This window comes from Lonchura striata, chromosome 1, assembly GCF_050655825.1.
Source record: "Lonchura striata isolate lonStrDom1 chromosome 1, ASM5065582v1, whole genome shotgun sequence".
Lineage (NCBI taxonomy): Eukaryota > Metazoa > Chordata > Aves > Passeriformes > Estrildidae > Lonchura > Lonchura striata.
In genome coordinates, this window is record NC_140703.1 from 14322695 (window position 1) to 14349310 (window position 26616).

The 26616-nt window shown below is 36.6% G+C and overlaps 1 protein-coding gene across 5 annotated transcripts in view; it reads left to right on the forward strand.

The window, feature by feature from the left end:
- Positions 1–26616, forward strand: part of CADM2 (cell adhesion molecule 2) — a 595909-nt gene that overhangs the window by 415660 nt on the left and 153633 nt on the right. For all 5 annotated transcript variants that reach the window (XM_021541238.4, XM_021541252.4, XM_021541246.4 and 2 more), the window contains one exon: positions 9470–9619. In XM_021541238.4, the coding sequence (XP_021396913.1) occupies positions 9470–9619 (150 nt within the window). The remainder of the gene's footprint in view (positions 1–9469; positions 9620–26616) is intronic.

A 26616-nucleotide genomic window follows, 5' to 3' on the forward strand; every position in this document is an offset into this window, starting at 1 on the left:
GTGATATCTAAATTGCACAAAATTAGAGCCACATCTACAACTGGTCTGCATGCAAGACTCATTAGGGAAACAGGTACATGAAAGGACAGCAGGATCCAATCCTAATCCTCTAATATCTGCTAATAGGAAAAATTCACCTGGTTCCCAGATGAAATTTGGCAAAAAGCAATCACCTGAGCAAACATTCTCTTCACTCAGAAGGTTGCACAGGAAGAAGCCTCCCCTGTCACTCTGAACTACAAATGGTGCTGTTGGAAGGGAAAGGGCCATTCTTTGTTGGGACACACAGCAGAGGGAAAGAGCAAGTGTTGAGGCAACAAGGGGAGAGGGCAGAGTAGAATATATATCCTTGTTTGGGGTAAACTGCCTTTCATTTCTGTAGGTCAAGCCTGGCTTCTGATGCCTAAAAGTGTAGTCTGGCCTAAATAATTTTGTTGTTTATTGTTTGGTGCCACTTAGGCTCAAACAAGCTGCTAGAATTGTATAAAGCAGTCATTCTCCAGACAAATTCCTGGCCTTATTTTATTGTGCAAACCAAGAGAAGGGGAAACCACCCATCAAGTACAAAGTCAGTTTTAAAACTGTTGTTTTGTACTTGAACTTTCATGAGCTTGAACAGAGCTGTGATCTCCTCTGCACAAGAAAAAATGTCAAAACATCAAAGAAGGTAGATATCGACAGGATGGGTGAAATCATCAGGAGTGAAAACTTTGCGAATATACAGATGATCACAAGTGGAAAGCACTTTATTAATCATTCTGACTTTTCCTTTGTGAGAATCAGAACTGCTTTCTTCAGGGAACATTCCCAGCTGGCCAGGATGTGTTTAGGTATTGATCAACACAAGGTCATTAAGGGAAGTTCCTGTTCACATCAAACTGCATGCACCATATTTCCCACCTTTAGAGCAGCGTTTCTTTTGTGTGTTAAAACACAACTCTTCACAGTAGTTTTTATATTTATAAAAGGAATATTTTTTAGTGTGTTTAGTTTGTCCATATTTTATTCCCTTGACAGAATTCAAAGATCTGACTCCTGTAAATTGATCCCCATTTACTGCTAGGATAGTTTTATCAGTACTACTTACAACTACAAAGTATTTTACTGAAAAACACCAGTGATATTGTAATCGGAACAGATAAGTCTGTGATCAAAATCTGTTTTCTCCACCTTTGTTTTTTCCTTCATTTACTTTGAAGACGACATGTCATCTGAAGCAAACTGACCAGTGAAAGTGTTGAAAGTCCAAGTAGCAAAGATTTATTTATTGTACTGGTGCAATGACAGGTGATTCTTATTCAGATTTGTTTCCAAACCAGGGGTGGTAAGATCAGTGTTTAAATGTACTGTTCTAGTCTAAATAAAATATACTGAAGTAAAAAGAAGTAAAATTCACAGAAACAAGCTGGAGTTTATTAGCAGTTTTATTGCTATTCTTCGCTCCCCTCTCCTGTGTGGGCATATATGTGTAAATATATACAAGACGTGTTTAGTTCTAAATTTTTAACAAGAATAAAGCTACTATGTGGGCAAATACTAAGGCAAACCTAGAACAGTTTTAAATTTCACTTTTGCTCAGCTGTTCAATACAGTGAAAAGTTCAAGCTTGCATTTAAACACAGGAGGTTCCATTTGGTGAGTGAGCTCTCGCCATGCATGTTTGTAATTCACAATAAGCAGTGCAGTTGTGGTGCATTTTGGGGATTTCTGAATGCTTTTTGAGATCACAAACATTCAAACAACAGCACTACTTGGAGATTATTTGTGCGGCTGCCTCTTCTCTGTCTTTTAGCTTCTCTTTGAATGATATTTCAGAAGTTGGTGAACACAAAGTTAAAAGTGGAAGGATTTTAAATCTTGGTTGTGTTCTGCTAAGGTAGAAAAAACGGTCTATCAGAGAACAAAGATAAATACATATACAATAAGAAAGTCCTTGCCAGGTGGGTTACCTGCATGTTGGACTTCAAATACCAGAATTTGTCTTTAAGGATGAAGGAAGGAGGAAAAGTGTATTCCTAGAGAGATGCAAATATATTTTCTTTTATAGAACTCAATAACTGGAAAATCTAAGAGAACATTTTTTTCCAATAGATTTACAATTTTTCACAAATGAGAGAGAGAAAGTCATGAAAATGATTGTAGCAAAATGAGGGAAAAGATTAATCATATCTACTGATACATTTTTTTATTTGTGTAATTACCTTTCAATGGAATGTTTGATTTGAAAAATGAAAAACAAAAATATTTTAATTTTTACTCATTAAAAATTGTTTTCTTTTAATACTGTGTGAAAAGTTAATATTTCTAATTATATCGGTCCATTTTTTCTTCTAGCCAAAATTTTCTTAATTACTTTGCAATTTCTGGTAATTTCCATATTTTTAAGACATTACTTATTTTCAATAAAAGTATTATTTTTCAAAATTATTAATGCTATTATTAATGTTAAATTTATATTTTCTCTGAAATTACTCTGGGTAATTTGCCCAAAGTATTTCAAAGCAGGATTAAAATAGAGGAGAATTATGGGAAAAGGTGTGGTTTGCTTTCTGAATAACTGGGAGATTAGCAAATATATCTTTGGTATATATTACAGATTAAGAATAGAAATATGATGACAATGAGACCCAGATCCTGACAGAAATTAAAGTGTCCAATTTCTTACTCTTCTTGTCAGGACTGAATGCTGTCCTGCTTTTAGAGAAAAAGGAGTTTTCAATTTGTTAAGGCACAAAGAATTGAGCAAGTGACAAGTGGCACAAAGATCTGAGCCATATTTACAATTATGAAAACCAGAAAATTCATCAGTTTGTTACAAATTTTATGGGAAGATGAGGTTCACTTCAATTATGTTTGGATTTGAAACTTCCTCAGGAATTCAAAGTGGTGGAAGAGAATGCTTTTCAATAAATAATAATTGAATAAAATCACTGGATACTGTTCTCCATTGACTTGCAAGTAATACCATGGTGATAGCCTGAAAAGAGTAAAAAATAGGCACTTAGACTGGATTCCTAGGAAACAGCACTGTTTATGCCTCTTATTTTTTTCTTTTTTTTCCCCCCTATTCTCTCTCATACTTTTTCCTGTTTATCATTGTGGAATAATTTTACTTCAATATGTGTTTGGTTTTTTTTTTTTCCAATTTATATCTGCAATCTTTTTCACTGTAATGTAGTCCAAATTAATTATATTTTGAATTAGTGGTTGGTTTGGAAACATACACCTGAAACACGTGGAGTGAAGGAAGGAAGAAGTGGCTTCTTCCTTTTCTATTTTTGCTGTCAGACATAAATTCCATAGTCTGAAATCAGAGACTGCACTCTTGTCCTTTTCCTTTGCATGATTTTAGTATTGCTGAAACATTTAAAAAGGCTCAGTGACCTTGAATGCACAGTCTGGGGTTAGCAGTGTCTGCATTATTTCTTCTCTCTCCTAAACTTGTCTTTCTGTAGTAAGTTTCTACAGTATTCTCATTAATTCCAGTGTTCTCTGTAAGAGGTTTTGTTACTGGAGTATGTAACAGTTATTAGAGGACACAATTTTGTTGGTTTGGTTTGTTTCTTTTTTAAAATGATGCTTCTTCAGTGAGCAAACAAACATAAACTCAACAGCATAAATGCATAAATTAAAAGAGTATTTATAATCCAGATATAGAGCTAAATTACTGCTATTTAAAACATCAAGTTAAGAAAGGTGAATCCATCCAGTCAAGGACTCTATGTATCAAATAATGCTCAGGCAAGCTTTTGTTCTTTAATAATGCTGTGTGAATGCAGTTTAACATGCAGGCACATTGCTGTGTTTTCTTTTAGAATAGAGCAAAGCAGGTACTTGTACATCAGGGGTTAAACTGTCTTTTTTAATCTGTCATTGATATTTTTACCACAGTCTTAAGGATTGTTCTAAAAAAAAAATTTAAAATAGTAAAGGCAACAGATTGCATAGTTTCTTCCTTCAGAACTTCCAGGACATGAACCTTCAATCTGGTACCCATGCTGACAAAATAAAAAAGCAGTTCATTCCCATTGCAAAGTCAGAAGAAACCCACAGTTGCACAGTAATGAAAATCTCTGCTTATTCCTGCTGAAATGCAGTTCACAATATCATTGCTCTTTAAATTAGGTAAAGACAAGCTAATAACACTTTGTCTCCTTGGAGAGATGTTTGCATTATTTCATATATAAATTAAGTGAGAAAGCCAGGAAAGTGATTCAGTATATTAGATATTCCATCATAATATTTTTTTTCCCTAATGTTTCAATTTCTTTACTAAGAAAAAAGGCCAAAATTAATACAGTCTCCCTTTAGATGAAGCTATTTGAAATAGTAAGCTGCTTTCCCTCACACCCAAATATTTACTTTGTTTTTAGGGCCTGGTGTTGTTAAAATCAACATTAAAAACTGTTTTGAAAAATAATTTACTCAAGTTAGGGCTTTGTTTTTTATTTCCTCAGCTAAGCCTTTGCATTTTTATAGGTTCTGGTTTTGGCTGACACCATGCTATAGAGGTATCAAATAAAAAGCCCATGGCTTTGTGGTTCCATGCAAGACTGAAAAGGATAAATCTCTGCTATAAAACTCTACTTTTTTCCTCTTACATGCTGATAAACTTAATTTACCTCACGGAGACACTGGTCAGCTGGGCTCCCAAAAGTAGAACCAATGTGGCAAAACATTGATAATTCACTGCTGTCTCTCTCACCTCTTTTCCAGGCCATCCTCTCTAACTAAAACCATTTCTTTTTGTGCCTTTCTGATACAGAGTGGCAAAGCTTGCTGCCCTGATACTGTGAAATGCTCTTAATTTGTGACATAACTGTTTACTTTACAAAAAGAGACCTTTGCAGAAACAACACTAAAGAGGGAATTATGTTTTCTCAGTGCTTACAGCCACCTAGTCACATTTGTAATTAGCCTGGTAAATTGATTAGAATGTATCACCTAAGCATCAAGTGGGAGTGTTAAACTCATTAAAGAGCTCTCATTGTAATTGCAAAAAGTAAAAAGAACAAAACCAAAACAAAAACCAAAAGCAAAGCCACAAAACCAAGCAAAAAACCTAACCAAAGTATAAACAAAAAAACATGAGGTGAACTCACATGATGAATGTTTACAAACTGGACCAAATAATTATAATTATTCTACATGGACTTATCACATACTGAGATAAAAGTCAGTGTTAAATGTAAAAGCAGTTTAGCCATGATTTCTGGGTAGGAAAAAGAAAAAAATAAAAAGCCTTTCTTGACAGGAAACAGCTTGTGGCTAATGAGATATGAATACTGGTCCTCCACAAAGGATTGCAAAAACAACCTGTGGTAGAATATATTTAACCATATCTTTGTCTAGTCTAAAAAGTTGAAATAATGTTGCTTACAAAGCTTCTAAAATGAGTAGAGGGGCTGGGATACAATGTGATGACACTGATGTCTTGATGCAGCCTCTTTTCTGCAGTAATATCACTGTTGTTGTAATTTACCTTTGCATAACCTTGCGGTTTTTTCTTTTCAGATACAAGGTAATTATTAATGTAGGCCATGAGTATTTTTTTTAACACTTCATTAGTGTATTCCATACAGGCATTGCAGTTTTTTTGTCCTCCCTCTAGATTTGATTTTGGAACAGTATGTAATTTTACAGACTGTAGTGGATATATGTATATTTATGTGTTTGATTGACTTGACCTGCTGGTGGAGGTTAGAAATGTCATTCATTCCCAGCCATTTGCTGGGAGGATAGAAAGAAAGCTGGATGGGTAACCCTGTCTTTAGGATGGTCAGCATCCCTGTTATGTTCGTTATCTCAATTATACCTGTCAATCACCTCAGTTAATATAAAGTAGGAAATAAATTCTACTGAACTTACCTAAAACACTGTGTTCAGTGCAGTGAAGAGAACAGGAAGGGTGTCTGAGGAAGAACTCCAGCCCCATGGTGAACCTTCAGCCACACCTGGGTCTGACCGTGGGGCCAAGGGACTCGTAATGTGCAAATAAGAATGCCAAAAACTGGCAGAGAAGTGGCATCACCTTTGCATTTCCGCCTCTGTGACTGCAGCAGGGGGGCTTGCAGGTCTGGGCTGCACACTTCAGAAAGGAGAGGGCACGTGGAAGAGGGCACAGAGAAGAGGCACTGACTAATTAAAGGATTAGAAAAATGAGATTTCTGCAGAAAGACTTAAGAGCTCAAGTTATTTAGATTATCAAAAAGAAGGTTAATGGGTGATATGATCATAGTCTCTAAGTATCTACAAGAGAAATTTGATAAGAGAGGGCTCTTCAGAGCAGATACAAGAGCCAGTGGAAGCTGGGTGCTACAGCAAGACAAATTCAGAGCAGAAGTAGATTTTGTGGTTTTGTTTGAACAATGATGGCTGTTACTCTCTGAAATAAGATGCTGAAGGAGCCACTAAATTTTCCATTACTGGACTTGTTAAGTCAAGATGGAATGCTTTTGTTAGGGGACATTAACAGAAACAAGACCTCTCCCACAAAATATTGTCAGCTCCTCAAGAACCAGGAGGAGTCTCTAGGAGCATAAAACACTTTGACACTTTTACTGCAGTAAAAGGGCAGGATGTTGATGCTTTCTTTAGTGTTCACCTGTTTCATATAGGGCTTTACAACCTTCTCCTGTCCTTCCAGCCCTACTTCAGTATCCCACGTTAGATGCAAACAGTAAAGTAAATCTAAGTTTTTTTTAAGATAAGTTTTTCTTTGTCTTAGTTTTCCCATCACTTGATAATAATTTTTGTCTTCCTTGAGGAGTGCAGTATCCATTAATTTGGACTTGCTTTACATAGTTTTATCTGTCCTGCAAAGGCTCCCTTCTTTCTACTCAGGCTATTTTCCATATAGATTTTCTCTCATTTTCTCTGTACCTCTTTCTCCAGTCCAAACTTCCCATGAAACTCTGTGCATCTTCTCCAGAACCATAAAGATTCTCTGCTAGCAAAAGATAAGATAAACGTTTTGGTTTTATTTTTGTATTGTAAATTAATTGTTTCCAAATCATTAGATATCACTAGGTTGGCCAGAGAAAAGAAAATTCTTCTGACTTATTAATGTTATGGCATCAATAGTTTCCATTTATATGGTTGATCAGAATAGTTTACTTCTTGCCCAGAGATGAGTCTGTGACTTGGCAGTGGTTAACAAATGATAGAGTGCACAGACACTGACACCTTCATGATAAGAGCTGTAATATCAGACAGAGAATACAGGGTAATTATGGGGAGATCCCCTAATCTGTGTTAATAGGGTCCTGAATCATTGCAGCAGGCTCTTTATTAAACTACCTCCCATTCCAATTCTTTAATGTAAGTGACAGATTTCACTGTGCTAATCTCTGGTACTAGGTTCTGTTCAATGCTTCTTGTAGGCAAAAAGTGTTTTACCCCCATAGCCTCCTATTCACAGCTCATACTTTAGAAGGTTATTTCTTTGGTAAGTTGACTGTAATTTAGTGGAAGTAATAACAGGCTGTGTACATTTTTCTGAATTTAAAAAATTCTAATTTAAATGATACGCAATTTATTCAATATCTTGAAGTTCCTTGACACATTGAAATTGAAAGAGGAGAAATGGAAGGAAATTACAAATCTTTTCTGTTTTTTTTTTCCATCCTTGTTTATGATTTTTCTCTCATCATATATTTCTCAATGTGTGGTTTTCAAGAAGCAGGGTTTGATTAATGAAGTGTCAGATACAGAGAATGTCATGAGAATTTTGGCATTTATTATTTGCAGCATTTAAATTAGCTATGGTATTTTTAGTATTTCTAATTTTTTTTTTTTTACTAATATCTGTTATCCTGTTGATAGTAAATACCCTCTTAAAGTAAATATCAGTACATGGTAAATCTTGATCTCTAGACAGCTGTAGTTGATATTTATACAAAAATTTTACCAGTTATTCAGATCTACATTTTGATGGAAATATTTTATTTATTTCACTGATGTGAGTGATTTTGTTCCATGTCTATGGCCATTGATATTATTTTACATAGGGAAAACAAAATCTGGCTAGAATTCTGTTTTGTGCAATATCAGTAGGTCAAATATAGGTTTAGTTGTTAATGTTTTATTTAGTACTTCCTTACTCTGGTCATATGCAAACCTGTATCCTAGATAATAGATTTTCATATGATCATGTTTTTGTATAGAAGACATGCTTCAGTTTAACTTAGTTGAGAACAAGTCTGATGATAGCCACTAAAATAGAATATTTCTCTGAAGGTTTTATGCTGGGTTTATGATTTGATATTGTATAATTAATGGATATTGTATATATTATTTCCTTGATGGGCTTGTGACACATCTATGAGCTTGTTCCCTCCTGTAGGACTGTAGAGAGGTTTTTAATTTCTGACACATCCCACTTGAGTGTCAATCTTGGCATTACCCTTCTTATGCAAGCATCTCTACCTACTCTTCAGTGTTTCTTTTAATAGAAGCTCTATAAAAGCAGGAGAAGAAAGAAGCATATATTTCATTTGGAGTATTAGGCTGTCTTTCTTTTGCATTGTACCCTTAAATAAATAATATATCTCCAAGATAACAATCATATGTTCAATGACGTGTCTTGCTTATCATTGAAGATTTTTTTCTTTCACCACCCATGTTAAAGACTACTTCCATGGTTTTTTTGTGCTCCCTTCTTGCAGTCCTTTTTGTCAGAATGTGTTGTGCTGTTTGACAAGGGTTGTGCTATAAAACTACATAAACACTTTAGTCTAACTATGCCATTGGAAATGCTTGTGATTCAAGAACCTGTCTGATACTGTTTCTGTATTGTGTAGAGGCATTTGGAAAACTTCCCAGTGACTTTTCAGCAAGAACTTAATGTGATTGATAATGCTCTGGGATAGAATCACAGATGTGAAAGAGACCTGCTACATCACCTCTCCCATTTTCATATGAGATCAGGTTATGTTCCCCCAACAGAGCATGCACCAAGTGTTAGATTCACACTACATTTGCTCTCCAACCACTTTGCAAACCTGATACAGAAAGCATAATCCTGAGAGGCCTTTAAAATGTATAAAAAAGAAACAGAGTCAGTCAAGGTTGCCCCATCCCTCTCTGTTAAAATCTTTGTATTTCTATGTTATGTTCTCAGTGATGTTTTCAACAATGATTTAACTGTATTGCCTGCACTGAGTTGTGTCTGGTATGTCTGAGGAGACAAAAATGCTGAGTATTTCTTTGGAACTAAATAATATGACTCACAGAGGAGGAAAAGATTTCTAAATCTATCCAGCTGTTTCTTGGATACAGAGAATATATTGTAAATGCAGTTTTTAAAAACATATTGTACTACCTTTCTTTGGTCAGACTAGATCACATTGAATTCTGGGTCTATCATCTGTGGGAAGCTGCTGCAATAAACTACATCCTGCAACTTAAATATTTTCTTTTTTTTTCCTCTTGTTCTCTTCCTTTCTGCATCCCTTCCCTCCCTCCTCAGGCAGCCAAGGGCAGTTCCCACTCACACAGAACGTCACAGTTGTTGAAGGTGGAACAGCAAATTTGACCTGCAGGGTCGATCAAAATGATAACACCTCCCTCCAGTGGTCAAATCCAGCTCAACAGACGCTGTACTTCGATGACAAGAAAGGTAAATTGTTTCCTGAGCTCATGCTTCTCCACTGTTTTTTAATAAGAAAGAAACACTTAAAACAATTTCTCTTTAATACTCTGATGTGAAGGTATTTCCCATATATTCGAGGAATAGATGTCTTCCATTATAATTATTATGTGATTTTTTTTTTTGTCTGGGCTTCACTAAAATACTGTCTTTCACATTATATTATATTTAAATCATTAAAGAAAAATAATAGTATTTGAAAGGCTCATTTTAAGATAATTTGCATTGAAAGGCTTATTTTAAGATAATTTTGCATTGTTGAAAAATACACTGGAAGAGCATTTATGAGTGGCAAGGGAAGTAGTAGCCCATAAAACTTGTGACTCGTTTTTATCAGAGTATATGCATAAATGTATATTCTATATATTTTTACATTTATGTATATAAATGTAAATGTTTGCCACTAGTGTACAGCAGTCTGGTTGTTGATGCAATACACAGTTAGCGTGGTAGCTCTTCTTAACAGCTAAGAAAAATGCTTGTATTTTGTGTCCAGATGTTTCCAGTGTTTCCATGCACAGATTTTTTTACATTTTAGTTAAATTAGTGAAGAACAAAAGACTGGAAAACATCCATTCCTTACAAAAATAAGGCCATTATTTTGAAGTGAAATATATTTGTAGACATTGAATTGAACTGAAAAAGTATTGCATTTTACATAATAGAACATTAATGTAAAGATTGCAGTAGATTCTGTAATGAAATTAAAGTTAGGAGTAATAAAGTCATCACTTGGCCTTAAAAAATGTAAAAGCTTTGGTGCTGATTTCAGTGGTACAAAAGTTCAGCAGTTAATTCTGGTGCTTGAATTTATTTTGAAAGGTGCTACATACTCTAGAACATATTTTAACAAGTGCAGTTATTACTCTGCTCAAAATTAAAGAACTGCTGTCCAAATGCTTTGCTGAATGATTACAAGAGTTTAAAACACCTTGTAGGACTGAAAACGCTTTGTGGATCTGTGCACTTCAATAAAAGAGAATCTAAAACCTTTCATTTTATACCTGCAGAAGCTGTAATCAAAATATGTTTTTTTACTATTAATATAATAGCTGAATAGAATCTCTTGATGGTGTTGAAGTGGTTCCTTTCTCTTTTATCTAATTTCCTGTAGCGTGTAATCATTTGATTTGCAATTTCTTTGAAATCATAAGTACCTTTTGAATGTAGGATTGAAGATGAGAGGTTTATAAGGTGCAAACTTTCCAGCTGTAAGTCCTGGGCTGTCACCTTTGCCCACATGCACCCCTTCATTTTATCTGTATTCATTAGTGATTTCAGGTGGGTAAGTAATGTCTGCAAAACTAAAAGCAGAGGCACCTTGTCTCTTGGTAGGGCACATCAATACTCAGAAAATCTATATATTTTATAAAATAAGTGACATTTTAAAGGATGCTGAGAAAGACGTGTGAGGACTGCAAATACATTAATTTGAGCATTGTAGCCATTTTGGTGTGAATTGAATTTTCTGTGTGCTTTAGCAAAATCTCCACTTTTACAACAAATAATTGAAGTTTGTATTAGTTTTGAATATAATGAATTAAAGCAACAGAATTTGAATGGCATGCAGAGTTGTAAGTACTAGATGCAATTTATATTCCCCACAGGAAATGTGCAGAGCTCAAGTGTGTGAATTTAAGGGACCACAGTCTTTATTGAACTTTTAGCTTGTCCCAAGTCTTGAAGGAATATTTGATGATTAATTTTATAGAGGAATTACTCTGCATCTATTACACATGCCATCATGTGGTGAAGAAAAACTTCAAATCCTTTAGCTGGGGGTATTAAGTCTTATGTCAGCAGTGGTTTGCACTCTGTGTGATATTTCCAGTCTCAAGTATACTGAGGGGTGAGCAGTACATCCAATTCTTGCATGGAAAACATTCTGCCACTCCTGAAAGTGAAGTTACAGCTTTCACTGGCAATTTTTCCTGTTTGTATATGTATGGGTTCCTATAAATAAGAAAGATATTTCCTTCACATCCTTTTGATGGTTGCATTACTGAGCCAAAATGGAGAGAGATATTTATTAGTGGTTTTGTCAGGAAATGATGGCAAGTGAAACTGTGAAGGCTTCCCCATTTTTTCTTTCCTCATTTCCCACTTCTCCCAGCCAGGCGTACAATTTGGCTATAAAAAAGCAGCTTTCTACTAGAACCAGTCATTGCATTTAATTTATTGCCAGCAGTGCCTCTGCCAGAGTCTATTCAAACCTGTTAGCCAAAACCAACCTCCAGGTCTTACTTGTCCTTTCAACACCATGAACATTGCTTTTTAATAGCTGTGTTTCTCAAACCCTGGAAATTAATGGAAGCTTGAATAGCTATAGAGTTATGTTCTGTGTCGAAAACAGAAGTTTAGATAAGCAGCATCACCAGCAGCCTTTATATCCATCAGAGCTGAGTAACTCTGAGTGTCGCCATGTTCAGAAATAAATCAAATTTGCTTACTTTGAACTATACTTCCCCTCAATAGGTTATTTTCTATTTATATGACTGGCACACATGGGAGTGAGAGTGTATTTCTTTCATGTCTGGTAGTGTAAAACAAATTCAAGAAACCTTTTTTTTTGATAGCTATATACTTTCATAATTATGAGATAGTCAAATAGTAAGATGAAGGAATGCATGTAAGTGTCAAAAGAGGGTTGAGAGTCCAGCAGAATATGAGGGTGCTGAAAGCTGCCAGTATGTATAATAATTAAGGTTAGAAAAGACCTTTAAGATCTCATCAAGTCCAACCACAGACCTTAGGACCAAAACCATATGGCAGAACAGGTGCCAAAAATAGAGGAAATTGTCCATGCAGTGAAAAGCTCTCCCTTGCTGGATTGTCCTTGGCAAGACCCCTTCCATGCTCATACTCCTTTCTCAAGTTTGTTGGTTCCTCTGTCTTGCAAAGCCATTTTCTGACCAAAATAGAACTTCTGGTGAAAAGGGAAAAAAAGAGGCAGTAACCTGGAAGAAAAGTGTCCTTCAAATTCCTGTGCCTTTCCACAAGGGGTTAATTATTAGTCTCCATTTTATTGTAAATGGATGACACATATATTATGAAAATCACACTCATGTAATTTTGCATTCTTCTGAGCTGTGATGCAATCATTGATAATGAAGTTAGGAGTCATTCTTCCTTTTCTGTTCTAGATATTCTAAAGTACAGAAGTACAATGTGCCAGACACACTAACACCAAAACCACATTATTAAAATTACTCTTCTGCTTCTCTCACATACTACTTTGGCCACCTCTTTCTAAGAGGTTTATTTTTTTTTCCTCAGTTAGGAGGACTGTGTGGCTGGTAAGAAACACTTGCACCCCCAACCTGCACATCAAATTAATATTTATTTTTTATTTATGAAGGAGACAAGAGCTATTTTTAACTTGGGACATTTCTGGCACTTGGCCTATACAGCCTTAAAATGATATAGACAAAAAATCAGGCAAGCCTTGTTACAGAAAATGCAACACTGAATTTAGTGAATGTGAAATTACATTTCAGAGGTTGTTTCCAGGTCTTCATCACTTGCAGTGCGTCTTCTTTGTTTTCATTGTAAATTTAGGCCTAAAATGTGTTTGACTCATTCTGGTGATTGGAATAGGGAGGATAAAGAAATCCTATTTTCCTACAGGAAATTAAGTTTCAGCTTTTTTTTATTATCTTACCAAGGTGAAACCATTGCTTCCCTCCAACACTTTCTTTGACATTAAAATATATTGAGATCTGAAATAACTTTGTCTTCATTATTATTCTAACACAGAGTAGCTAAAATATACAAAAATAGAAATGATTGGTCTGGTGGACTTGATCTCACTGATAATCTGTCTCCTTGCTGTCCTTTTTGGTACTTCTGTCTTTTTCTGGTTCCTCCACCTCAGAGATTCAAGGACATTGTGTATCAATAATATTTTTCATTCTTTCTCTTTCATTTAAAACATCAAATCTTTACCAGAAAGTAAAAAATACTGTACTGAATAAGTAGATACATGCTCCTAAATGTTAATAAGCTTAACAACCTTACCTTAGTCTCCCACCCCCTGTTCCCCCAAGAGAATTTTAAAGATTGTGTCTGCCTGAAAAATAGGAATTCACAACTCACCCTACAGAAGTCCAGATTCTCTGGAAACAAATGCAAATTTCTTGCTGCACTTGAAATGAGTCTTTCCCTACACAATTTTCAATTAAAATGAATAATTGCCATAGAAACCTTCATATCACTTTATGCACCCAAGTACTTATAATTGCATAGCTGCCTTTAGAAGAAGCACAATGTGCAACAGTGTAGAACTGACAGATATTATTTTAAATTAATATAGGTTATTTTAGTTTGTCTTCACTGGTGTCACTTCTTAAGGATTTTGAGAGGGCAGTAAGTGCAGAGAGACATAAATATGAATGCAGAGCTATAAGAAAAAGGCTATAGCATGGGAACACAAGAGATATTCGATAAAGAGAAGACTGAAAAGAACCTTTATGCAACTTACTATAGCAGCCATCTTCTCATATTCCCATTCAGTAGAGAATGTAGATAAATATGTAGCAGGATATTGAGTTGTAAAGGAGGAGTGTACAACTGAACCATGGCTGTTGATATCAAAGGTGTTTAATCTTCTCAATATAAAAATGTCTAATCGGACTATCAAAAGGAAGAGCATCTTTAGCTAATGTGTACAGACCTAAGACTTTTGCTCAGTCAGGCAAGGGCAAGTGTAAAATACCTGCTCTCCACCTTAACAGGGAAGTCTTCAGGTCTCTTGATAGTAAAACAAGGGTGTGTTGACATTGACCATGATAAGTTTGCCACAAACTGACACAGATTTTGATGAGACATGTGCCTGATGCTAATCATAGGTGGGGACATGTCCCCTGTGTGTTCATCAAGTAGTAGCACTTTCATAGCTTACTGAAAAATTAGAAAGGATATTCCAGCCTCAGAATTATTCGTCTCTCAGCAGCAGAATATGTTTCTTCTTTAGATGACCTTTGATTTTGCACGTGTAAGAGTGCTTGGCATTTATGTAGCTCCCTATCATCTCAATACCTTTCAGAGATAGAGGTGCACTAGGTAAGGGTTGTGGAAAGCCCTGGAGAGCTTCCCTGATAGGCACAGTGCCTAAGGTGATCTTGGGAACATGTTTGGGTACAGCAGCAACCCTTGAGGTTCAGCGTTTGCTCCCTCTCAGGGGTGGCAATTTTGTGCTGGAACTTGCATGTGGGTTAAGAGAGTTTAGGCCACGTCTCTAATCAAACCATCGTGGCTGTTGGGATGTGCTATCAGCTCCATGAAGACAACTTCTGACATTTTTCTTTCTCAATAGAAAGATATTTAGAGGGAGATGGAAATTCACTGTGTACAAGGCATGGGGTTTTAATTCCAGTGTCATGTTTCGAAGGATTCATTAGTGGAGAGAATTTTTTTTATTGTAATACTAAAATAGTGATTGAACTGCCACCCAAAAGGCTGGTCCTTCCAGGTGTGAAAATCCTGTCTTTTTGATGTTATAGATACTGAAGTCCATCCTAGACAGCTGTACTTATCCTTTGACTTGTTTTGTGGCAGCCAGGCTCCAGCTATTAAGTATAAACCAAATCTACGCCATTCTCTGGTGATTCAGCCTCAGATTCTAATCTGCATAAACAAGCAGAGGTACTTGTGAATTACAAAAATAATTTGAGGATATTTCTGACTGGGGAGAAATCGTGAACTTATCTCTTGTAGACATTTAATGATTCTAGTAAGCAGTTGAATTTAAGATGTAGGTGATCATGTAGACAAAAGGAATAGGCTTGCACAAAACACGAGTCAGAGAAGCAAAGAAAATGTTTCTTTTTGGAGTAGAAAAGAAAGTAGAACATAGATGGTTTAAATTAGTTATGCAAGACGGGAAGGCAGACAAGCTGTATTGTTGGGAGGACGGAGATCATTAGCATTTAGGCAATGTGAAATCGAGTAGCAATGATGAATGGACTTATGTCTCCATCTTCACATGCTCTGCTTCCTGTTACATAATTGAGTGGAGATGGTATCAGACAGGAGATGATGACCAAGCTTAACCCCATCCTAGGGTACACGTATAAATTAGATTCACTGTTACTTAGAGTTTAATAGACCCTTTCAAGGAAAGAATACCTTGTAGTCAACATAAAGCAATGGAAAAATGCAAGCAAACAATATAGATAATTATTGAAGGATTATTTTACAGCCAGATAAGTTTGGGAGAAGGTAGTGCAGAGGAATAGGATTTTATTTTATCTTCTTTTTTTTCTCCCTGACCTGAATAGCAATAGTCTGTAAATGCTTTATAATATTTAGAAAGTTTTTAGCACTTCACAAAAAACAAGTATGAGGTAGATATACAATTTTCACAATGAGCTTTCAATAAAAATCTTTTGGAGTAGTTTTCCAAGGTATGTAGTTGAGAGCATCTTTTCCCGTCAGTCAGATCTGTTGATTTCACAGCTATGCCAGACAAATATCAGTAGCCAGCTCTTATCTTTCCTTGAGACCCACAGCATGACATATAGGGACAGATAATCTGGGTTAAATTGTTCAGCTGCAATTTTCTTTCTCACCAATGGGTTTTTGCTCTCACTCCCCTTTAAGGGGAGTAGGGGAGAGAATCAGGAGGGCAAAACCAAGGAAAACTTACAGATCAAGGTTAAGAGAGTTTAATAAGAGAAGGAAATGGGAATAAAAATTTCCAAGTAATGGAATAGCAGTCACTCACACCGTCTCACAAGCAGTGTGATGCACCAGTCACTCTCCAAGCAATCCCTGCTGGGGAAAAACAACTCCCAAGTATTTTATTGCTGTATTTATAGATTATTCTATGGTCAGATTGGGTCAGCAGTCCTGGCTCTGTACCTTCCCAACCTCTTGGCCACCTCCAGCCTTCTCACTGTGGGTGCAGAGTGGGAAACAGAGAAGGCCTTGACACTGTTCAGTGATATTCAGTGCACTGATCTGTTTTCCACACTGTTCTGGTCATGAACCCAAAACACAGCACCATACAGGTTGCTATGAAGAAAATTAATTCCATCCCTACCAAACCCAGCACAGCTTCCCTTTGGGTCATGGATAGTAAACAAGCTTAAATCATTTTGGTTGGTAGTTCCTTAGTGCTCTGGGGAAAGAAAGAAGCTGTCTTAGAGCTTTTGAGATCAAGTGTCTCACTTTATCCTTAAACCCCACAGTTTCAAAACCAGTTGCCACTTTTGAAACCTGGAATGTTTGTGTTCATGCACCTTGAAAAAGATAACGTGATAGAAGGGACCAGGAGTCTGTTAAAATATCTTGACAGCTATTGTCTGCATGAATATGAAAATTACATTTAAAAAATGTATTACAATGCATTAGAATATTATTTCATTGCAATAAATTAGTAGAACTACTCCTACTTACAGCATTTATTTTTCCATTTCTTAGCAGAATTAAAAGAGTAAATGGCCCTATTGTAGAGATGGTTAGAAAGTGTAGGAGTTTGCATTATATTGTGCTGAAGTGTGGGTATGCGCAGAAATTGAGTTTACCAGCACTCAAGCTAAATGGAGAATGAAGCTGATACATTGGTATATGATGAATTGAAGCAGTAGTTGTGATGACACTGCTAAGATTACTCTGTAATGAAGTTTCATGATACTCAGGCTGCTGGCTATTTTTGTTTTAAATGGCAAAGAATATTTTATGAGTGAGAATTCCTTTTTTTGGGGGTGGGGACAAAGTTGAGGAGCAAAGAGAAATTCCTTATCTCTGCACTCTCTGCACTTGCTGTTTACATGGATGAGCCAAACTTCCTGAGATTTCTGAAGAAAATGGACCTGTTACATTAAATTCTGAACCCATTGGGGTTTTTTCAGACAGCTCTTAGAGCAAATGATAGCGAGGAACTATTTGAGTGCAGGGAAGGGCAAGTGGGACAATACACTTGCGATGATAAGCGGCAGATCCCGGAGCAGTGGAGCTCAGCATTGCACATCATAAGAAACGTGGAGGTAGGCAGAAAAAAGACATTTTGTTTTTAATCAGGAACACAGCGAGGAGTGTTCCTTAGGGAAGGTGAAGGTTATTTTTTTGGAGAAACTATGTGACAGGCAAGAATGCTGATTGTTATATCACAGTGTATTCAGTACAGTGGAGTCATAGGAATAAGAGGGTCACCAGACAGACCAGAACCTGAATGTTTTGTCATACAAGTGATTGTTAAATCCAAGAAAACTGAACTATGGAGAACAAAAAGAATTGTGTTTGAAAACTGAATTTTCACCTGATATTTTCAAGTCTGGTGAAAATTATGCTTCTCGGAGGAAAATGGCAACAATGGAAAATACTGAAGTGCAAATATTTAGAACCAGCATATCAGTATATAAATGAATAGCTTTAGGATAAAAGCATAAGAATATTTATGATTAAAAGGGAAAGACGATCATGGAACATTCAGATATTCCCCAGACAGAAATGTGTGGTGTTGGATACAGAAATAAGAAAAAATTCACACTACAAGTGTAGTCATTACTTTGCATCTGGAGGACAAAAATCTTCCAAGGGCACAGCAGAAACCCCTGAAAACATGACACTATCTGCATGGCACTGTGCCAAGAAGAGACATCTGAGCTAGCTAAGATATTGCAGACAGGTCTGTCCAAATTCCACAGGGTTTCTCCAAGCAAATTAGATCAGCTGAAAATAACATATTTAGGATGGCTTATAGACACGGATGTAACTTAACACATTTAAAATTTAAGATTCTGCACCATTCTGGGTAGGGATACTGGAAGCAGTCAATCAAAAGCTGACTTTGAAACAGGAACTAAAATGAAATGCAATATAATCTCAGCAGCCCTACACTAACAGCAGGTGGTACAGTCACTGCCATTTTAGCTGCTTTTAGAAGGGTTAACATGGAGATTAACTATTAGTCAGTAAATGCTGGAGGAATAAAAAACACAACAGGTCAATGAGAAATGTCGTTCAGAAGAGCGATTCAACAACATATTTTTAGAGAATTACCCAAATGGATGGAAAAGAACTCCAAAGGATATGACTGAAGGACAGTGACTGCCAGGTAGGAACACACTAATGGAATAGGAAAAGCCTCTTGTATCAGTATGATTCAGAATTCCCACTCTGCCTTACCTAGGCCTGAGACAACTAGATTGATTCCAAACCCACCCCAGAACCTGGTCTGATAATAGAGTTCTACCTGTGGGCTCCAGCCCTGTGCCCTCTGAAATTACAGCTTCTCTGGGGAGATGGAGGCTGGCCAGACTGTAGGAACATTTCCATCTTGCTCAGGCAAATAGGGTGGAGACATCCCAGAGACATTCTGTCCCCACAGTATTGGAGTTGCAGGGTTTAGGAGCCTGTTGGCTCAGGGAGATAAATCCTCTCCAAGTTGGAGCTGGCTGGAATACAGTGAGTATGAACATTCTGTAGCAGGCTTGTCTCCACACACTTAGCCAGGGTGAGGACAGCTTGTGTCTGTTTTCACTGGGTGTGTTAAATATATATATAATATACTCACTTGTAAAAGATGTGTACTAAATCTAAAATGAAAATTTTGAATGCCTCCTGTGTATTAGATTCACACCTTATCACATGGATAGAAATTCTGCTCTATTAGCAAAAATAGAATGCCATATTTAAATGTCTGTCAGCAGTGGGAAATAAATTGCAGGCAATTTTTACCAAATCTAACATCTGATGTTATGAAGCCAATCCAAAAGCCAGATAAGTAGCTTACTGGAGGACCACAGTATTAAGGTCAGACAAGTTGAGGATTTTAATATATCCAAAGATTTAAATAAAGGCAGTAAATGTGTGCTTTCATAGTGCCTGGATGTGCCTAAAAATAATACTGTTTTCAATTTCTGAGCTGGAAGCATGGGATCTACCATTATTAGAAGTGCTCATCTTTCCTCTCCCTTTCTGGTAGAAACTTATTTAAGGGACATGATTGTTTCAGCACAGAAATTGTAACAAATCATCGTGTCCTGGATCTTTAAGGATCTGTGTGCAGAAAAGTAATTGCTGATGAGCTGCTGATATGGGGTGAAAATCCTCAATACCTCAGTGAGAGACTCTGCAATGTTCTGCTGTGAGCCAAAGAAAATAACTTTAAATTTAACTGAAACGAGAACTGAATCAAGCTGAATGGAATTACTTTCAGAGGCATGTTCTCTTGGTAAAAGGAGCTTGAGGAAACACAAAAAACAAAAAGCAATTGTGTAAATGGAGAAGAGGAAAAAAAAACCCAATAAACCAGTAGCAGAGCGAATTTAATCTCATATTAACAGATGTAAAAAAAAATACATTAAAATGCCTTTAACAGTTAATCTACAGTAACTAACAGGTAATTATTGATATTTGCATATTCACTGTCAAATGTCAATAGGTTTTCAGTATACTGTTTAGATAATATAAAATAATTACAAAACTGGATAAAAAATTCTGAAATCTAAAATAAAACCAAGATGTAATATAAGTGGATAGACAATAACTGAAATATTTTTTGAAAGAAAAAATGCAGATGAGAATTTCCATTGTGGAGTCTGAGATGGTAAAAAGCATTTCTTGTATGTGACAGCCACGTTAAGTCTGGAGCAGCATCCCAAGTGCCTTCTAATTCACTGAGATACATCCCAAGTTTTGGAACACCATTATCTTTTCTTTCCTTGAACCTCAGCTTAGCTTTGGAAGCAAAGGTCCATTGATTATCTGATCAAACATTTTAAGTGTAACCTGTCACAAGCTGTTACTATTTTATTTCTATCTGTAGCTCTATTGTCCAGCAGCAGCCTAAGAGAATAATAATGCCATGCAATTACACTGACAGCTCATGTGTGTGTTAGATGGAAGTAAAGCAACTTAAATAGAATTTCTCATTATCTAAAATAACATTTAGAAGCAAAAAATACAAAACCATCTTACTAGATGGGTCTTCTCAAAAGGGTTCAGTGGTCATGATTTAGCTTATTCCAGTAAACAAAAGCTCAGTTTATATACAATGAAATCTACAGTCTTGGCACATATGTGTTATTTATTTTTTATTATTTTTCTTCATGCAGGAAGTGTTTCCTCTCCTGACATTCTTCAGATTTTTCTAGGGGTTTTTTTGGTTGGTTGATTGTTTTTTGGGTTTTTTTGGGGTTTTTTTTTGGGTTTTTTTTTTTTTTTTATTTTGCCTAAAAACAAAGCAGGTGTCATTTGTATCTTCCCCATCCTGAATGAAATTATCGTTAGTCTCAGTGCAAGTCTCATTTTTTCTTTTTTAATACCATGGTTGTGCTGCTTATTAGCACAGAGGAGAAAACTTGTCTGCATTGAACTGTTTTCAGAAAATGAGTCAAACTTGATCAGATTTACACGATAGGGGTGTAGAAAATTAGTATTTATATTAATTGTAAATAATAAAATCAGTGCAGACAAGACTTAAAATCTGCCTCATTAATAGGAAGAAGAAACTCCAGTGACTTGTAAATCAATTCATAGCATGTGATTCTCAGAATAGCACCCTGAAATCCTTTTTACCTCAGTTACAGAGACAGTAAGTTGTGTCAGCCACTACAACAGCAGAAAAGAAACAGTGGCACTGTTTATCCTGGAATCAAACAGTTGTGGGTTTGCATGCTGTTTGAGCAATTGAGTGGTGAGCAGAGTTTAAAAATGTTATTATATTATTAAAAATACATATGAATAATTCAATCTCTTAATTGTCAAAGGTTGCTAAGGAGAAGCAGAACAGTCATATTCCATTTCTGTTAATAGCATGATAGAAAGTTTTTGTACACAATTAATGCAATGCTTATCTGAAAATGAGAGATATGGTCTGAGAAGTAAAGAATTGTCTCTGTTGAGTTGAACCATGGGGAATTTCTGCAAGATTTACAATTGTGTTGGCTCATTGCTTAATCGGATGGCAGAAAGATGTTCTCAGTATGTATTCCTTTCTTTAATGAGAGAGGTGATTAACCCATGCCAAATGCTATCTTTAAAGACTTTTTTTCTCCAGCTACCTAGAAAAATTATATTTAATCCATCTACGGATGCACAGTGTGTTCTGCTGATGCAGTTGATAAAAGACATTTTTGATCATTTTTAATTTTTGAAGGGTAAATGTTTATCACAGTCACATCTTGTGAGAAAAGCAGAAGAGACGTGATGGACTCTGTACAGCTGAGCTCTTGGCAGGTCTAGTAGCAGCACTTTAAAATGCTCCTGTCTCCAGTTGTCTGCCCTGCCCCACTGCCAGATGTTATTTAATGGCGTTGTGAAAGCAGCAGCAGAAGGGAATTTGCTCTTTGCCAGCTCGTTTCTATCTGATTTTGTTCCTTTGTTCTGATTCTGTTCTGGGAGTGGTAATTGCTAGTGCTGGGAATAGAATCCGAGGCTGTTCCTTAAACCACCATTACTAATTCCATCAAAGCACTTACTCCACAGCTCAGACTGCTGCAGAATAGCTCTGCTCTGCAATCCTCTGCTCTGCCTGGGGAACTCTCCTGACAGTTCTGATCCACTGCAAAAGTAGAAATGTCAACTTAAAAAGTCAGACTTGTATCTGCATTAGTCAGAGCTTTCTTAGCAACTGACTCACACATGCGGAATTTTCTCTCTGTGCAGATAAGCCAGGATTGTGAATGGGTATTTTTTTCTGACCTGTTGAAGGCTTCAGTTTCCTCTTATTAGCATAAAAACATTTCCTTATCATTTTCTTCCTCAGAGCCTTGATGCTGTCTGGTCACTGTTTTGAATTTTAAATGGCTGTTTCCCCATGTATGAGCATCTGTTGGGGTGGGCAGGGTGGTGGGGCACAGAAAGGGGAGGGCATGTTCCTTTTTTTGTGTTTTGCAGTGTACAGTTTCATACTGGAATTATTTTTGCACTCAGCTGGGAGGGTCACCTTAGAGCTGAGGCAAGTAGGAGCCTTGAAATCATGCAAGATGCTGTTCCTCTCAGTCAGGAGGCTGAGCACCACCTGAGGTGTTCTTGTTAAAATACCTGTGTCAGCCTCTGTTCACTAGTTCTTGGGGAAGTGTTTGAGAGACCTCATGGGTGCCAGTTCCTTCTGTCTGACAAGGATCCCTCCTGCGTGTTTTCCAGGTAAATTGGTTGCTCACCAGTCACAGTAAGAAATTGTTATAAATAAAGTATCAAGGCTTCATGTGAATGACACCTGCCTGATCTTTCATCCTGAATTAACTTCTGGAAAAGACTAGGAAAAGACAACATTTTTGACAGTGAAGGACAGAAAATGTTTGAAAAAAGTATTAGACCACTGCACCCACACTCTCTGTAACAGGCATCCTTAGTCATCAAGACACATTTGTCTTTCAGGCATAGCTGTGGATTGATGCTTAACAAGCTTCTTTACTGAAGCTTTTGAGTGTTAATAATGAAAACTTTATGTCTCTTTTAAAGCTATTCTCCTTCAAAACTTAACTGCAGTGAGATCTGGACTTGCCGTGTTTCAGGAAATATCACCATTTTAATATTCTTCCCTTCAAAATGTAGCATTAAGTATCAAACTTGATCTGGAGGAGGAGAGAGAAATTGCCTGATGTAAATATATTACCTTTTAATAATAATTTTAAAGTGTTTGTTTCAGTTCAGCTTTATAGGTATGGAATGGAAACTTGTTCTGAAATTAATATCTCAATCTATTATCAGCACCGTGTTCAGCACAAAAACAAAACACAGTCCTATTCCAGCCACTATGGAGAAAGTTAATTCCACCTCAGCCAAAACCAGCACACCATTCTAGAATCATAATTATATTTTTTTTAATAGAAAGCAGTTTTGAAAGAAATTTTTAAAATAAAAAGAAGAAAATGAGGCATTATTATATCAATTAATTAATGATTTTCTCAATAAGATGGTTTTGTCAGTGGGGGCTTTTTGCTAGTTTTGTGTGAAACGCATCTGCCTGCTTACACAGATCACTGATAAAGCATCTTTCCTTTCATTAGCTCTATTCAAGAGCCTCCACTTGAAAACTGAATGTAATTTAGGGTTTGGTTTTATTGCCTCACATGCCCATAACAAGTGAGCTGCATTGGAACCACAGAAAGGCCCACTTCAGGAATCAGGTATTACATGTATGACATAAGACTGAATTTCAGGGAAATAGGAGTAAGGGATAAACCTTGGCACTAGAGAGCACACCACCAGCAGCTCCAACTGCTTCTGAGAATGACTCTTCCCCACCAGTATGACCTCACTGTGAGAATAGCATCCCATTCTGACGGGGGATCAGAGCCCTGGCTCCGAGCTGGGAGCTCCTTCCTGCTCCATCACAGATGTGCTCAGGGAATGCACCTGGGAGTGCCTGGCTGCAGAAAGTGAAAGGGCAGCACTGCAAGGTACTGTGCTGCTAAATAGCATTGCTTTGTGTTGTGGAAAGCTCTACCAGTAGGATGACTGCGTGTGTTGGTTTCTTTTTGTACCAGTTTCTGGTGGGATTTGTTCCCAGGAGAAGCAGAAAAGGTGTCTCATGCTTTCTCTCTGGGGCATCTTGAGGTTTTTTTATGCATATTTTCAGAAAGTGAGCAGCCTCAATGGGGACGAAATAAACTGTAAACTGTACAGGTCCTTTACACATTTATTTTTTTCCTTGCTTATTAAAAATTGTGTACACCCATCTTGTAAAATAGGAGGGCAAAAAAACAAGATGTATCTTTGTTTTGATGCCCTGCTCTTTTACTGAACTCTTCTACCCCAACTCCTGAAGAAATGAATGATACAAAACATGTTGTGGCTTTGTGTAAAATAATCCACTTCTGTAGTGAGTTAGACTTTTAAAATCCAGCTTGGTTTGAGTGTTGAAGTTACCAAGGATGTGCATACTTTTACCCATTTATAGATGAAAGCATGCTAAGCAGAAAGACAGATTTTCCCCATTCTTGCCAGCTACGTCCTTGCTTTATTACTCACATTATTCCTCGTCTGACTGTACTGCAGTTAAGGTGATGTAAGAAAAGTTTATTCCAAACATATTTCTCTGTGTTCTGTCTTTGCTCCTCGAGCCAGAGTTCATCATGGCAGGATGATGCAGGGCCACATCAGCACACAAGGCAGAGGCTCCTGACGACAGCTGTAAACGCTCTCCTATCATGTTATGTTTGAACCACTTCTTTTGAGAGGCTGTAGGGGAATTCAGCAAAGTTAATGCAACTCAGGTCAGCTTGTGCTATTTCCAAGGTTTTTAAGCCTGGATGAGCTTGGACTCATCCTCCAGATCGATGTGTCCTAAAGTGTATATCATTGCTTTTTCAAAAATGAGAGGATTTACTGTCCAAAAAATGTCAGCCTTGCTGCTGAAGGCTTTAAGAGGTGCAGTTCATCCATGTTTAACAAAATCTGCTGGCAATGATGATGTCAATTTGCAATGAGGTAAGTTAAGGGGTCTGTGTACAATCTATCAGTGCACTGCAGCTTCCTGAGAGGATGGTTTTCACACTGGTCAGTAACAAACTCAAATTGATGAAAAGAAAATCCCTAACCCCACACCCTTATCAATGTAAATTTTCTCTTTCAGATTGTGACAGAATCTTCCCTTTTCTTCTAACAGTCAAGCAGCCTACATCTGTGTTTGTGTTTTCAAACATGGGAGAGAGCAGCAAAGGAAAAGATCAAATGGCAGTGATATGAAAATGTCCTTATTCATTTTATGTGCTTTGTAACAATTTTGAAGATATTCCAGCAGTCATATTTCCTTTCCTTCTTTTATCTACAACAATAAATGGGTATTTTTTTACATCAAACTGATCAAGGCACAGTGGATCAGAGTTGTCCTTCAAGTTGTTATAGAAGCGATAAGGATTAATTTCTTATTTTAAAATGTGCAAATTACTCTCCTTGTCTGAGAGCAGTATGTCACCCAGCCATCCCCCCATTACCACGGTTTAACTTATGATAAAAAGGGCCTTGCATCTCACTGTACGGGCATGACATGAAGGAGACCTATTAGTAAAGATTTAATAGGTCTGGAATAGAGGGTAATAGAAATTGAATTGATGTAATTTATGTGGTACTGAAAACAATATGATCCGAGAATCTTCAAAGGTTTTCCTTTCCTCAGTGGCTAGAAATGATCAGATATTTTCAAGTCATGTTCCTGCAAGGGGTGTACTGTCAGTGTGGTTTTCTCAGACTTGTTCTGGAATTTTGTCAGTGTGCATCTAATCTGAAGTGCTGTAAGAAAAAACAGTTTTAGCTGTTTACAATTTCTAGTGAATTGTACCATATGATTGCACCATCATTTAACTCACATTTTCTTCTTCAAAATGCTCCCTCATTATTATGTTGTCCAGTTCCAATCTATTTTAAAGAAAGTATGAGTATCAAGTATCTATAAATTCATGGGTATTAGGAACACACAAAAAAAGTGATCTAAATATATTCTGCCACTGCAAGAAAGGCAGGTAGAATTTTTTTTTTTTCTTCTCCACTTGAAGAGGCAGAGACTGACCTGGCAGCTGAGAGAAGAGAGTGAGGCAGCCCTAGACACAGAGGGTAAGTCCCAGTTCTTTCTTACCCAGCAGAAAAAGATTGAGAAAAAAACTGAGAATTTTTATTAAATAAATAAATAAATAAAAATTAATTTTTATAAAATTAATATAAACAGGACAGTGAAAATTCTTGAGATTTCATGTTTTGAAAGCTCTTTGCTGAAGAATTGACTAAAAAACCTGAAACAGCTATTCTTTAAAAACTTGTGTGTTCAAGAAATTAAAATAAATTTTATCACTCCTAACAGTAGTTTTATAGTCAGGTTTTGTCTGTGACAAACCAAATAATGGCACAGAGTAGCAGATACAACTTTGTACTCTGCAGTGACTTTAACTTGCTTATGTAAGGAGGTAACTTGGTGCTGCAATATTAAGTGTAAAGAAGTTCTGCACCAGGATGCTGAAATCTGTAATACACAAACATGAAAATGTTCTCTTTACTGGAGCTCTGCTGGAACCTTATTCATC